Source organism: Rhineura floridana, chromosome 7 (assembly GCF_030035675.1).
Source record: "Rhineura floridana isolate rRhiFlo1 chromosome 7, rRhiFlo1.hap2, whole genome shotgun sequence".
In the NCBI taxonomy this organism is placed as follows: Eukaryota; Metazoa; Chordata; class Lepidosauria; order Squamata; family Rhineuridae; genus Rhineura; species Rhineura floridana.
In genome coordinates this window covers 137,510,428-137,526,338 of record NC_084486.1, presented here as the reverse complement: position 1 = coordinate 137,526,338, position 15,911 = coordinate 137,510,428, and the positions used below count along the sequence as shown (strand labels likewise).

The following is a 15,911-nucleotide window of genomic DNA, read 5'->3' as shown; positions in this document are numbered from 1 at the left end:
CTAGTGTGCCTGTTCCTGTTTGAATCCCGGTTTAGGCCTAGCATGAGATGTCAAATCCCTATTTTGATTTCTGGAATAAAGCTTCATGCAGAAAACCCCCTCTCTGAGTCCTGAGTCTGCTTCTCTGGTTGGGAGCCAGGACAGGGAGTGCCTGGTGTGTGTGTGTTTGGGGGTGCCTAGGTGATGTTTAGGGATGCCTGGTATTTGTGTTTGGGGGTGTCTGGTGTGTTTGGGGTGGGGGTGGCAAGCAAAGTGAGTGGGGCGCTATCAATACATTGATACCGTTACTGAATTACGCTGCCAATTTTAAAAGGGATGATGTGAGATTGTTTATTCTTATTATTTTGGGTTGGTGAGTTGCACATTGGCATAACACTCCATAGCCTTTTTTCTTTTCTATACCACATAGGGATTGCTCCCCACTCTTTTCTTAATGGATTGACTTTACTGAAAGAGAAACTGCAGGGGGCAATTATAACTTCTATCTAGAAGAAGACTAATTTTAAATTACTTGGTTATTATAAGCCAAATGAGCATTGCAGAGATTCTAGTTAATTACACTAATTAAAAGGGGTTATCTTGTCCTTGATTATTCTTGCCAGTGGTGCAGTTTAAGCACTGAAGCAGGGGGGAAAAAAGAGCAATTTTGGATGTGAAGATTTCCACAAAAGCTTGTGTTCTTGATAAGTGCTAATGACCCTTTTCTTGGTCATCTATCTCAGTGGGAGTGTAAGCTCAACTCAAGATGTAGGGTTACCTGTAGCATAGCAATTTGTTTTCAAGAAAGCCTATGGGGACTTAAAAAAAAAATTCTGGACATACATGGTAAGAATTATTTATTTCCACCATTTGCCCTTTTTGTAACCCTCCAGAGGATTTTTTTTAAAGACACTTTCCCCAATCCAGCAAAGGACATCTGTATGCTGAAAAAGTCTTACATCTGCACTGCTGATGTGGATGCAGTCGGGGCTTGTCCATTAGGGCAAGTGGGACACTGCCCTGCCAACGTCAGTCTGCCTTCACCCTGCCCACATCTGTCTGCCTTCTTGCTTACAACTAGTCGAGGGGTGGCAGCACTACCTGTTAGCTTCCTCTTCCTTAGCCTCAGTGTTACCTTTGTCGAACTCAGCAGGAAGGAGGATGGGAACAAAGCGAGAATGAGTTAGCTCTGCCTGTATTGGGCTTGGGCTCTGCCTACTGTTGGAGCTCCCTGCATTCTGCCCCACCAGCATCGATGGGTACCAGACACCACTGTGTGGATGCAAATGTAGATCTGTTTTGCAGGAAGAGACACCCTTACTGTTCTGCCGGTTCCAATGTGTCTCCACCTCTCTTTTCTTCAAATGGGGGCACACGGCGCTAGTCAAACCCTGCTCCTTTCTACTGTACAACCTGGTGGGATCAGCTCAAGCGCACTTGTATGTGTGTTTTAGTTCAGCTTCAAACAGATTTCGCAACTGATTGGCAGATCAACCAGTTGCCCCTCCAGGTGTGTCCAATGGAACTGCTCTGCTGCAGCCAACTAGTATGTGCACATCCTATGCCTCAGTCCTGATGAATTGACTGGATGGATCTTCTGATGTAGAGGACAATGAATATCCACATCTAGGACCATATGGTAGAGAATCAGAGTATGGCTCAAAGGCACATGACAAGAGCAAGTTTGCTGAACATAAGCAGGCCTGAGTCTGTATATAGAGCCTAGGGATAGGAGATTGCCAAGGAACTCTGGCTGCCAGTACATTTCTGGGCTGAATTTAAGGTGCAGGTTTTAACCTATAAGTCCTACATGCAGAGCCAATCCTGCACACCTGCTAGTGCATATAAACTGCACCAAACTCCCCACTTTTTTGTCCCTCCTCCTCTCCCTCCCAGTAAGCAACAGCACCCACCTGCTGGGAAGCTAGTAAAATAGCTCCCCCACCCCAGCCGGACAAGCTGCTTCTGCCTACACGGCTTGGGAACACCTCTTTCCATACAAGCCCACTCAAGTCCTAAGGTCATCCATGGAGGCCCACCTCTGTGTGTCCCCTCCTATGGCAACAAGAGGGTGGCTTCCTACTAGTGGAATGCAGTCTCCAGACAGGTCATTTGGTGCCCACGTTAACATCTTTTGGGTATCAGGTGAAGACCTTTCTCTTCAGGCTTGGGTTAGTTTAATTTGATGGTGATTGTTCACGTGCTTGAGGAGGGAATTCTGTAGTTTTACTCTGTGGGTTTGTTAGGTTACTTATGTTGTGCTATTTCCTTCACAGTTTGTATTTATTTATATCAGATGTTCTAAATTGATTTTTATTCTAAGTTGCCTAGAGGCTTTGGTGTTAGGTGACTCATACATTTCATTAACGACAACAACCTCATTTAGGTTAGCTTGAGTTCCAAGAGGGAAATAATAATAATAATAGATAAAATACCGATGGAGATGACTAAAACTGGATCAGTCCAATTGAAAATGCATGGTTTAATGTACTTGCTTTATATCATGCAAATGTCTCCTTCATTCTTCTCCTGCTTGGCTTCATGTGGAGTGGAGCAGCAGATCCACCACCACATCCCAAGCCCTGCTGGCTCACACTGGCCAAGATGCAAGGTGGGGGCTAGTTCTGTCAACCTTTTCTTTGCTATGCCAGCTCCAGAATAGCATAAGTGAAGGGCCTGAGAATCAGACCCCTTAAGAGGATTGGAAAGTGGCCAGTGTAATACCAATTGTCAAAAAGGGATTCGGGGGGGGGTCTGGAAATTACAGACTGGTTAGTTTAACATGTGTTGTGGGAAAACTGGTGGAAATGGTTTTTAAAGATAAAATAACCAAGCATATAGGAAACAAATCTTACTGAAGCAGAACCATCTTTCGTGTATGAAGTGTGATGGCCACCAACTTGGGTGACTTTGAGGGAGGATTAGACAAACTTATGGAGGATATGGCTATTGATGGTTACTAACCCTGATGGCTATGTTCTGCCTCCATGGTCAGAGGCAATTCTTTCAGCAGCAGGAAGACATATTGGCAATACCCTGCCCCTGTGAGCAGTCACGCTGCTGCATTTTGCACCAGCTACAGCTTCCGGACCAACCTCAAAGGTAGCCCCACATAGAGCACATTACAGTAATCCAGCCTGGAGGTTAGCAGTGCATGGACAACAGTGGTCAGGCTATCCTGGTCCAGAAATGGCCACAGCTGTCTTAGCAGCTGAAGCTGGTAAAAGGCAGTCCTAGCCACAGGTCACCTGTGCCTCTAGTGACAAAGATGGATCCAAGATACCTCCAGACTATGAACTTACTCTTTCAGAGGGAGTATGACCCCATCCAAAGCAGGCAACTGACCAATTATCTGAACTCAGGAACCACCAACCTAGGCTTGCTAGGATTCAGACTCAGTGTATTGGCCCTTATCCAGCCAACTACAGAGTCCAGGCACCGGTCCAGGGCTTGCATGGCCTGTCCTGATTCAGATGTTACAGAGAAATAGAGCTGGGTATCATCAGCATATTGCTAACACCTCACCCCAGATCTCCTGATGACTGCTCCCAAGGGCTTCATATAGATGTTCAACAGCATGGGGGACAAGATGGTACCCTGTGGCACCCCACAGCACAACTGCCAGGGGGCCAAAAGACAATTGCCCAATGCTATTCTCTGAAAACAAGCCTGGAGATAGGATTGTAACCACTGTAAAACAGTGACTCCAATATCCATCTCACCAAGTCGGCCCAGAAGGATACCATAGTCAATGGTATCAAAAGCTGCCTAGGATCAAGTAAGAATAACAGTGTCACACTCCTTCTGTCCTTCTCCTGATAAAGGTCATCCATAAGGGCGACCAAGGCCGATTCAGTCTCATAACCAGGCCTGAAACCAGATTGGAATAGGTCAAGGTAGTTTATGCCGGGCTGGAGGGAGTTGCACATGGTGGACCTCCAGCTGAGCTGGTAGGCTCCCAGCACTGCTGGGCTCTGCCAGCAGAAGCTCCCCATCCTGGCTGAGCTGTGGCAGTGCCAGGAGCCTGCCAGCGCTGCTGGGGGTCACCAGGGATGGCCAGCCTAGCAGACAGAGAGCTGTCAGAAGCCGGTGGCAGCCCCGGAAATGGGGCATTCTGGGGGGGGTGGCAAGGGAGGAGCTGCGGTGGAAAACTTATGTAGTATCCAAGTCTCCCTCGGAGCGCTCCCGCAGATCCCGATCCAGCCCAAAGTTCCACCAGCAAAAAGGCCAGTGCAGTTAGCTTATTCCAGTGGTGGTCTACAGGGAGCGCTGACTCCTTGGTAGACCTGTTCATGGGAGTTGGATCTTCCCTTCTGGCTCCCATGCGCAGCTCCTGATGGAGCCTCCATTCAGCCAGGCCGGTGGCTCCCAAGTGGCAAGTGGATGCCGCAAAACTTCCCACCAGCTCCTCCGCCGCCATCCCCCCTCCCACTGGCTACGCCTGAGTTGGATTGCTCTGCCCATTTACTGCCTATACATTTTATCTGCCTTTAGTCCAAGTTCCTGGACACCTGTGAATTGCTACTCATCCACGATAAGGCTTTGGAAATGGGTGGGCAAGCCCAGTTTAACTTATTTACTTATGATAAAGTAGGCATGGATCCCCAGAGAGTATGCTATGCGAGAGATTATGTATTGAGATGATGGTGTAGATGGTACTCTTCCCTATACACATCACCTGCACTGGATTGGACCAACAATGACTCACTTTATCTTATCCTTAGAAATATGTGTATATATGGAGAATTGCCTTATCGTACACTCATTAGAAAAATGGAACTCACCAACATTGCAATCGTCTACCCCGGTGGTTCCTAAACTTTGGACCCCCGCAGACCACTTGAAAATTGCTGAGGGTCTTGGTGGAGCATGAAATGATTTTTCTGCCTTTTGTTCCCATTGTAATGCGCTGTGCTTAAATGCTGTATGATTTTTCACGGTATTTTGATTGCTTCTTTTATTTCTGATATTGCATTTTATTATATTACAAACTTCATCCCATACAATTCAAACTGTAATACAATACAACACAGTATAAGAAATAAAAGAAGCATTAAAAATACAATTGAAATCAATATGAATATTTAATGAGGACATGCCACAGACCACCTGAATGAACCTCGACGACCATGACTATTATTTACCATTTCTTTCCTTTATTTTGGGGCAGAACTTCTTTTATTCTCACAGATAACCTGTGTGATAGGTTAGGCCAAAAAAAATGTAATTAATTGCTGAGATACATGATCAGAAGTTTATTGTTGTTATGTGCCCTCAAGTTGAGCATCTGCCATGAACCACCCTGTTCAGATCTTGTAAGTTCACGTCTGTGGCTTCCCTTATAGAATCAATTTATCTCTTGTTTGGTCTTCCTCTTTTTCTACTCCCTTCTGTTTTTCCAAGCATTATTGTCTTTTCTAGTGAATCATGTCTTCTCATTGTGTGTCCAAAGTCCATAAACTCAGTTTTGTGTGATATATTTGATGTTGGCCACACCATTCCAGACTACAGGTGAATTAAATGTCTGCATGCTCCCCAAAATAAAATTTCCTGCACATACAAAGCTTGTATGTTTGTGAACAGCCTTGGCTAGAATCCTTCTACCTATCTTTGTATGAAGAGGGAGATTTTCATATGGCAGTATTCAAGCATTCAGTCATCACCTCCCCCAATTTGTAGGCTTGACAGGTGCCATCCCTTAATACTTCACATGACACTGAGGCTTTGAACACACTAGTTCAGCCTTTCCCAACTAGTGGGCCACCAGATGTTGTTGGACCACAACTCCCATCAGCCTCACTCAGCATTGCCAATGGTCAGGAAAGATGGGAATTGTGGTCCAACAACATCTGGTGGCCCACTAGTTGGGAAACGCTGCACTAATTGCTAGAACAAAACATTTCCATTAGCCACAGCTGGAAGGGAATGGGTTTATCTTCCAATCAGATGCGAAATCTCACTGATGCCGAATTAAAAACAAACACTCAAGCTTCTCCCACCATGTTTTACAGTAAAAAGGGGTGGGATTTGACTAGTGTCATGTGTCCTGTATTCAGAAGAAAGAGGTGGAGATGCACTGGAACCGGCAGAACAGTGAGTGTGTTTCTACCCTGAGTTTTGTTACTCAGTAGATTCAATCCATTTTCAAAACTTTATCCACTTCACAAACTGTCCCCAGGATGAATTAGTCAACCAACCATAATACATACCAAAATTACCAATAATTTGGTTTCAGATATTTCAAAACTGAGCTGCTACTCCTGTATCATTACTTATATTGTACCAAGCACATTTAACTGGAGAATTGTCTTTGTCTTTTTGTCACAAGACTGAGTCAGCATCCTGAGATGTTTACAGTCTAATTTATTGATAAAGTTAAACAGTATATTAAAATAAAGCAAATTAAAAAGATTTCCACATCATTCATCAGTGCAATGTACATTAGATTCAGATCTTCATAATCTAGTTTAATCTCTAGAAAGGAAATATATAATTCGGAGGAAATAAAAATATTAATTTTTCAATCAAAACTGCTGTCATTTAATGTTTACAATACTGTAGTTCTGTGTCTTTCTGAATTAACACTGTTGTAATATAAAATCTGGTAGCCATAGTATAGGAGAGGAAATATATACTTTCTTTACAAATATTGAATATAGAATCACATTAAGTCAATAGTATCGTCTATTTTATAAAAAATACAAATTCTGAGAAAGGTTTTTTTTAAAAAACTCTGATACCCAATCTCTAAACCCATATTTTAGGAGGTTATAAAAATCAACCTTTCATTGCACATTTTTCACATGATTAAGAAATTTACTGGTTTCCTAGATTCACTATATCAAGACTATGGTTTCCATGACACAAACTACCTTTTCAATTCTAACAGGGGTTGTTTATTAACTTGACGGTGCAGGAGGGGTTGCAGGATATATCAGCACTGTTCTGGAATAACTCCTCTTGGAAATGTGTGGATTTAATTCAAATAGCTCAGCAGACATATGTTATCCAGCTCTTGTGAACTGATATAGTCTTATATTGGTTCACTGGACAGCATTTTGACGTAATCTGAGATTTGTAACCAGTCCAACCATGTAAAATGAAGGTTGAGGTCTTCTGAAGCACGCAACACAATGAATATTTGAACTCATTTAAGGCAGTTACTATGTAACATTGTTGGACAGACAGGGGACATATCTTGCTAGAAAGGGGGGGGAGGAAAAAAAGGAAAATCCTACATTACTACCTGAATACGATTCTGGTTCTTTATTTTTTTATTGCCATCTATCCTATATTATGTTTTGGGGACAGGATGCAGCAAAACCTGATTGTAAGACCCACTGAAGTCCCTTTGGGGCTTAAATTGCATGCCGATGAGGACTGAATCAAAAGAACATAGGAAGAACCCTGTTGGATCAGGTCAAAGGTCCATCTAGTCCAGCACTAGTAGTCAACCACTAGTCACAGTGGTCAACCAGATGTCTATGGGAAGCAGGACCTGAATGCAACAGCAATCTCCCCACTTTTGATTACCAGCAACTGGTATTCAGAAATAAACTGTCTCTGACAGTGGAGGTAGAACACACCATCGTGGCTAGTAGTCACTAATAGTCTTATCCTCTATGAATTTGTTTAATCCAAGTTGGTGGCTATCACTGCCTCTTGTGGGAGTAATCTCCCACAACTATGTGCTGTGGAAAGAACTTTGTTTTGTCTGGCCTGAATCTTTCAGCTTCATTGAATGGTTACCTCCAACCTGGTTAACCCACATCGATTGTTAGCATGAAATGAAGTGGACATGTGACTATCAATGACAAAGCACTGCATTGACTGGATTTCTGAATGCCCCTGTAAGTGAACAAAAGAAGAGGTTGTTGGATCAGGCCAGTGGCCCATCTAGTCCAGCATCCTGTTCTCACAGTGGTTAACCAGATGCTTGTGGGAAGCTCAAAAGCAGCACCTGAGCACAACAGCACACTCCCCTCCTGTGGTTTCCAGCAACTGGTATTCAGAAGCATACTGCCTCTGATTGTGGAGGTAGAACATAGCCATCAGGGTTAGTAACCACTGACAACCTTCTCTTCCATTAATTTGTCTACTCTTTTTAAAGCCATCCAAGTTGGTGGCCATCACTGACTGTTGTTGGAGCAAATCCCATAGTTAAACTATGTGCTATGGTGGGACTTCTTGGCATCTTATAGTAGCACACAGAAAGCAAACCACCATAGCATACTAGGTGCCTGATTAGCAGTCACACAAGTCCTCTTCTTGTGGCACTACTACACTGCCAGTACAAATAGAACATATGGTCAAGTGACCATGGAATGTTGGTTGACTTTTGGGGGGTGAGGGCAGAAATAGAGATTCAGGGAAAGTGAATGGAATGGGGTAGTATGAAAGCAGGTATGGCTGAATGAGTGGCTGGAATACTGAAGAGGAGCACTCCACACTGCAACATTATGTTGCAGATCCCACTTGTACCTCATAATAATCAGAGCTAGATGTTAATCCCCTTTCCTCCCCACACCACATGGTCCTGATTTGTATCTTGTCCTGCACAGATGCTTCTTCTGAGCAGCAGCAGCAGCTAGTTCTAATCATGCTTTTAAAAAGTGTATATATATACTTTTTGACTCAAAAGTAAACCGCATTGCATTCAATGGAACCTACCCGCACGTAATCCCCACCGCAGCCTGATGAAATTTCTCATTTGTTCCTCAATCACTGCACTGAATCTTAAGTGACTTCTGTCCTGGAGCATGGATGAGAGACTAAATGGAACAACTAAATCAAGAACTTACATACCCATGGAAGCAGAGGTGCTCTGTCTACTATGTATCTCCATGCTGATGCTGCAAAATGCTGTATTAAAAGTAGTCCTAATTCTAGCAGGGTCTATATGCCTAAATATTCCATGGTGCAATGTAGAGCTGCATTTCAGAGCTGCAGTTTTTTTAAAAAAGAAAATGATAAGACTCAGAATGAACTTCTCTACACCTAATGGTTCTTCCCACAGTACATTGCAAACAGGCAGACAGATTTATTGTGCTTTTGGAATGCTATTACGCAAACCCCATTCTGCTCCCTCCATTTAGTGCCTTGCATACCTAGAGCAACTCTATAATAAAGACATAGTAAAGACATTTGCCCTGATGCATTATATCAAATGCATTTTAGACTGAGTCAGTAAAGAATCTCTTTCCAGAGAGAGACTGCCTCCATACAATACTGTTGTCCTTTCACTTCTGCCTATCAAATACTATAGTGCATTGAAGGAATCAGAAAATAGGCAGCACACAGTCTTGAAAAGGAGGAAGAGCAAAGTGGGATTTGGAGAGAGGGCCTCTAAACAGTACAGAAGGGTGAACATTGCATCCTTCAAGTGTGCTTAATGGCTAAGTTCTACAATACTCCCTTTGAGTTCAACAGGGAGTCCCATTATTTGCTCCTCCACTCCAGTGAAGACCACAAAGGGGCTGGTCTTCTACACAAGAACAACACAGAAGCCAGACTATTTTCAAACATCCTATATACTGTATCTGCTAAAAATACATCCACTCTACCTGAATATGCAAGCTTCCTGCATTTTTTTTCTCTTTAAGAACAAGATTTACATTGAGCAGAAGACAATTTCATGTGCAAGGTGCCCCTTCAATCTCTGCTTCCAAATCTTCCCACTGTAATCCTCCCCCCACCCAGACCATGTTAAACACTGTTTCAGAATCAGCACACACATACACAACTAACTTTTAGGAGCTGCTTTTGACAGCCACAGAGAGCTGCGGAGGGGAAAAAGTCTGGTAAATCCCTGTTCAGGAAGTGGAGCTCCTCTCACACATCTTTGATGCACCCCTTTGTTGCTACCTTGATTTTCCAAGGTTCTAAATGCACAGAGACCCTCCAGGAGTCTCCCCACTTCAGCAGATTGTGCTCCAGGAAGCAATGGAGATTGGTGGCTCCAATATCAGTGGGGCTGTGAATCCTCTCTGGGCTTTAGTGCAAATCTTTCCAGGAGCTGTCCAAGGTGCTTTCAGCTCCTTGAAAGTTTGGACTAAAATCTGGAGTGGATTCATTCTTTCACTGACATCGGAGCCACCAGTCTCCACTGCCAGGAGGTTAATGGAGAACGACTGTTGGGGTGGAGCTAGCATGCTCACCCCTGCTACCTCCCCCTCATGAGTTTCCTTAACGTGACTGTTGAATGCCTGAAGAAAGCTTAAGGCACTATGCAATTTTGTGTGCTTTCTGATTGTATATGCATCTGCTTAACATGCACATACTATAGATTTTACGGTTTTATCCCCTAAGAGGTTAAAAACAATTTACAGCCCATCATGACCTTGGTGCCTAAATCCCAGTTCCCCCCATATCGTTATTACTTGCCTGGATTGCTTGTATTTTATCTTTTTTATGAGCCTACTAAAATATGCGTGAATAAAATCATGTTAGCTTATTCATTATTGTTTCATTTTTATCCACCTTAAACACACAAATATATAAGCCATAAAGTTTTCTGGCTGTGGGATTATTCAACACTCCATTTGTTATATAATGGATACTGGCATCTGACTTATGACAGAGTAGCAAAAGAATGCCTTGGGAAGTGGGATGCCTGCTGAATTATTTCATTTAAGAAAAAATAATAATTGATTGCTGGTCAATACAAAATTTAATTCAAATGGCATTGCCTGTTATGATTTACTAGTGCCTTGCTTTATTGATGCTATTCAAAGGCCCAAGAGGATATGCCACATGAATGGGTGTAGGCTTTAGCATACTTAGATGAAAGCACCATTGAAATTAATAGGACTTCTTTATGAAAAAACAGGTTAGGATTGTGGTAAATGGTTGGAGACAGGGAGCTGAGTATATATGCTAGCTAGCTTGCTGATACTAACTGATGCCCCCAGTTCCCCTGCAGCCACTGGCATTACATGAATAGATTGAACATAGCAGGCCAGTATAAGAGCAGGAAAAAGGAAGCTGGTCACCGTGCCCTCACCTAGATCATAATAGAAGCCTGAGAGGGAGAGAGATGACCTTCTATAATGAATATCTTGGGGCGGGGGTGAGCTTCACAGATTGGAAGAGCAGGAGGCACCAATTCCAAACCTCAATAATAGCCTTTACATTTGACCCAGCAGCTAATCCAGTTATCAGCCACTCTTCTGTATTAAATATAGAAGGTCACCACTTATTTGGGGCCTTGTCCTGTTATCAATCTAAACAAGGCTTCATATTGAGCTTATGAACTCATATTGAGCTTACTTGAAGGTAGCAATCAATGTTAGACTGTAGCTCATGATGACCTTTTGCAAAGGCTTAAAAATGATCTGTGAGAACTCACATAACCCATCCATGCCTCTCTTTTTTTTAAAAAAAGAGATGAGTATCATTGGTCTATGGGTGCCTGTGATATTTTCTTTCAGGGCCTCCTTCCATTCTGGCTGCCTCCCACTCTGAGGGGTGAACAGAGGTCACACATACAAAACCAGCAGCCATCATACACGCAGCTGTTCATATCACCTTGGAACCTGGGAACATTCTGGATGCATTCAGACACCATGGCTTTCACATTCCCTGCTCTCTTTGTCTGGTATGGCCCTGAAGAGGAGTTTTCATTCGTGTTCTTGATTAACTGCAGCTGTGTCATCTGAACCCAACAAGCTGTGATTAATGCTTACGGCTTGTTTGAAACTGAGCTTTAGATGTTGATGTTTTTAATTTTTGTAGTTTGTTGTTGTTTTAATTATTTAAAACTGTTTTTAATTAGTAGATGTTATTTGTTTTGGTATTTTCTTTTCTTTGATAAACTACTTAGAGGTTTGGTGTTTTTTTTTTACAGTCAAACAGTATATAAATAAATAAGTTGGCTTGTTTCAACAAATCACGGTTAAGATGAACCACAATTTTGGAGAGAACACTAAACTGTGGCTAATTAAAATTGGAAGTGAAAGCTTCAGATCTTCTCACAGCTGCACCAGAGGAAAGAACACAAAAACTCTAGGTCATTTCCATGAAATCCCAATGTAGCCATTAACACCACCATGTGAGAAACAAGCAGGCTCTGACTGCACAAAATTCTAAAAGTCGAGGAAAACTGGAGGTGTTTGCCTTCAAAAGGAAAGGGGATGCTGCTGCCTAGCGTTCCCTTTCATATTTCTAGTTTCTCACTCATCTAATCTGTCCCTGTGCCTTATCCCTCAAGATTTCCTGGAAAAGGGAGAGGGAGCCTTCTAGATTTTGAACATTCAGAGTCACCATAGGGTGAATATAATATGTAGTGTAATATCTCTCTCTTTCCGCACCCCCATATTTACCATCTAGCCTGATGAAGAGTTCTAGAGAATTCTGTTTTATGGCATTTTAGGTGACCTAATAAAGGTATAGCCCTAATGTGAATTTTGGTGGAATTATCTAGAAATTATGGCTTAAAATTAAAGCACTTCATGATTACTAAGTTCCCATCCAATGTAGAATAACCATTGGCTTATAAAAGATGCAGATAATAAATGTAGGTGTCATGGCCAGCATTTGAAAGAGGGGAAATCAACAAAGCTAATATGGATGCAATAAGACTGTACTAAAGTTCTCGCATTAGATAAGACCTCACATCTTCTCTCACTAGGACTCTCCAGCAAATCATTAACCTTTTGGTAAAAAGAGGATGATCAAAAAGCTCTGAAAAACAGCCAACCCTTCTTAAATTCTTACTGCTCTGATCCACCGAAAGTCCAGTAGCCTTGTAGTGAGACATGATGGGACTCAAAAGATCTACTGCAAGATAAGCCAGGTCTATGTCAGGCTTTTGATTTCAGTTGATTTCAAAGTTTCAGACTGAAATGTTACAAATGTATGCACCAACCTAATCAAGTTTCCATGAGGTGTCCAAAACCTGGATCAACTTTGTGCATGCATAGAGAATAGTGTTTGCATACATATATACAATCCCATCAACCTCCTCATTCCATATCTTGCTTGGAAAGCAATTCCAAAAAGCAGGCACACTAACGTTCCAAGTGAGCATGTGTTTAGAATGCCTCCAAATATTGTAGCCCACTTTCAAGCTGCTGAAAGACAAACCTTTAGTGTAGGATAGCCACACCAGTGACACAATGATAACCAAAGCCACTGATTTTGGAATATGTAGAGGTAAAAATGTAAAGTAGAAATGTGTCCAAATATCTCCTAGTTTGGAAATTGAAAGTCAGGATACCCATTGTGCTCATCATGGAGATGCCATTTTCAGTTGCATCTCCCCTGGCAGTCTAACATGAGAATCCTGGCTGTGCATGATGCCAGTTTTTATTCCACTGGGAACATCTCACCTAACATGTTTCTTGGGAGATCAGCAAACAAGATGGGGTGAAACAGGACTAATTTCTGCTGTATTCAACAGCTGTACCTTGCATCCCCAGATATACTGTATGTGATTGACCAAGCACATGGGCACTGAACTGTGGGAGCAGGGTGAGCAGGCATGCACACAATCCCCATCCTCACACAGAATGCCCCTACTGAGTCCCCAACCTTTCTATAGTTGCATAGGAAAGGTCTGCATAGGACTTCACTTGAACACAAGTAGAACTCTCCATCCATTTGGGCATCCTGCTTTATCAAGGTCTCCAATCACATCAAACATTCCTTGAGCTAACACAGGAAGTGTCAGCACTGAGTTGGAGGAGGAAGTGCAGGTTGGTATAGGGCTTGCATACACAACCCTGTTCCTACATAATTTTGCACTTGTGCGTTCAAGCAAGCACCAGGATGTGCCTCATGTATCCTACACATGTTGCCATCTTGGCTGGGGCCAGAGATTATGAAACAGAACTGTACTCACATCCAAAATGGCCAGGTTTATGTCTGATGGGACCATATATGTGTAGCATGGCTACTGTGCATAAGCAGGATAAGACAGTGGCAGCTATAATATCGGGACATCTCTTTCTTAAGACATAACAATTCAAACAAGCTACACTGTTTTATGACTCTGACTAATCCGGTCATCCACAGGAGACACAGTTGACTCACTAGACACCTTCAAGGTGAGGAAAGTTTAATTTGTAATGCTATATATCTATAAAATGTAAGCAGTGTGAGAATTATCTGAGAATACAATGGAGGGTTTATTCTGTGTTGCTGGTGCAGTTCAACAACCAGTCCTGGCTTGCTGTTAGTTAAGGGTCAAGTGCGATCGCAAAATAAGAGGGTTGCCAGTGAAACCTGACAGAATTTATGGCTGAGGATTTACAATATCCATAGAGACTACTTCAGTGAGCATCGTGGCACCTGGAAACAGCATTTTGTTTGTGTCCAGTTTGTCCTCAGCACTTTGCAGGGTTTCATGGCCAGGATCCAGTAGTTCTGCATTGACTTGTTCTGTCGTTTACTCTTTGTATTGAACATCAATACTACATGACAACCACCTTTGAAACTAATGAAAAAAGTATAACTTTGACTGGGTGAATGTAAATCCAGCCCACTAAAGAAGTGCTTTGGATGTCAGCTCCCTCTCTCCTGCAGGAGCCCACCCCTTCACATTCATGGAACTTCATGCACTCAGTAGGCAACTACTTAAATACAAGGCTGACTACATGTATGTGCTTATATATTCATGATATATATTAGAGGTGTGTTGCAGCAACCATAAAATTTGCCTTGTATCTTTAGCATGTGGAAGCAGCCTGATCTGTGTTAGATCTACTTTGTGTCACTCCAATTCAATTTGTTATTTGGGTCCAAATCTGATCTGTTAAATCCGAAACTTTCATGGAATCATAGAATAGTAGAGTAGGAAGGGGCCTTTAAGGCCATCAGGTCCAACCCCCTGTTCAATGCAGGAATCCAAATCAAAGCATTCCCGACAGATGGCTGTCCAGCTGCCTCTTGAATGCTTCCAGTATAGGACAGCCCACTACCTCTCTAGGTAATTGGTTCCATTGTCATATGGTTCTAACAGTTAGGAAGTTTTTTCTGATGTCCAGTTGAAATCTGGCTTCCGGCAACTTGAGCCCATTATTCTGTGTCCTGCACTCTGGGACTTTGTTTTGCTCCAGTTTGTTATAGTGGAGAATCTAAAAATCCTCCCCTTTTCACAAAAGCGGATAAAATTTGCAGGCATTTATAAACACACACACAGATTCAGCCTTGTATTTAAGCACTTGTCTAGTGAATACACAGAGTTCCTGGGAAATAAATGAGTGGGCTGCTGCAGGAAGGATGGAGCTCTTTGTACTCTTCTGACAAACCCCGAAGGCCAGTAATTTGCTTTGTATGCTACTTACTTTTGTGGGCTACTTTACAAGGCTGATTGTGTGTATCAGCAGATTTCAAATAGCTAGTCTTCCTCCATCATTTATCATTCATAAATAGATTGTCAACAGTGCAAAAGGCTGCTTTAGGTCCAACTAAACGTACAATATGATTTCATGAAACAGGAACTCTTTCGGAAAGAGTAAAAAATGAAACAGAAGAAAGGTTTAAACCATACAGAATTTTTGGTCCAACTCAAAGTTTTCCTTTTCAAAATGTAAACAAAGTTCTCAGTTGTGTGTTTGTGTGTGTGTACATACATGTGCACATACACATGTGAAACTGACCAATTCCTCATTTGCTTCCCACTACAGCAACTTCAAAGACATCGAGTCCCGCATTAAAAGAAACCTGAGCTGAACTGAAGCTGTTGAGCACTTTTGACAAGGCTGCTTGAAGAGTCTCGTTTGACTGATGCAGCTTGCAGTGTTCCACCGCCTCTAGCAGTACTGAAAATTGGTGTGTCCTTTCATCCAGTCTGTAAAGGATGTTTCTAAAAAAGAACAATGAGAAATGGTAAATGCTTGACTCAAGCAGAAGAAAATAGGTATCTGAAAATAATCTGAAATCATCGATGATACCCCCAGGTGGCAGCCACGTTTTACAAATGATACACATTA

At 42.4% G+C, this 15,911-nt stretch overlaps 1 protein-coding gene across 3 annotated transcripts in view; it reads right to left on the bottom strand.

Annotated features, from left to right (window-relative positions):
• Positions 1 to 6,327: 6,327 nt before the first annotated feature.
• The window catches only part of NAALADL2 (N-acetylated alpha-linked acidic dipeptidase like 2), an 847,134-nt gene continuing 837,550 nt past the window's right edge, over positions 6,328 to 15,911 (bottom strand). For 2 of the 3 annotated variants that reach the window (XM_061637347.1, XM_061637348.1), the window contains exon 14: positions 6,328 to 15,784. In XM_061637347.1, coding sequence (XP_061493331.1) covers positions 15,586 to 15,784 — 199 coding nt within the window. In that variant the 3' untranslated portion in view covers positions 6,328 to 15,585. The remainder of the gene's footprint in view (positions 15,785 to 15,911) is intronic. The other variant, XM_061637349.1, reaches the window with a different exon arrangement.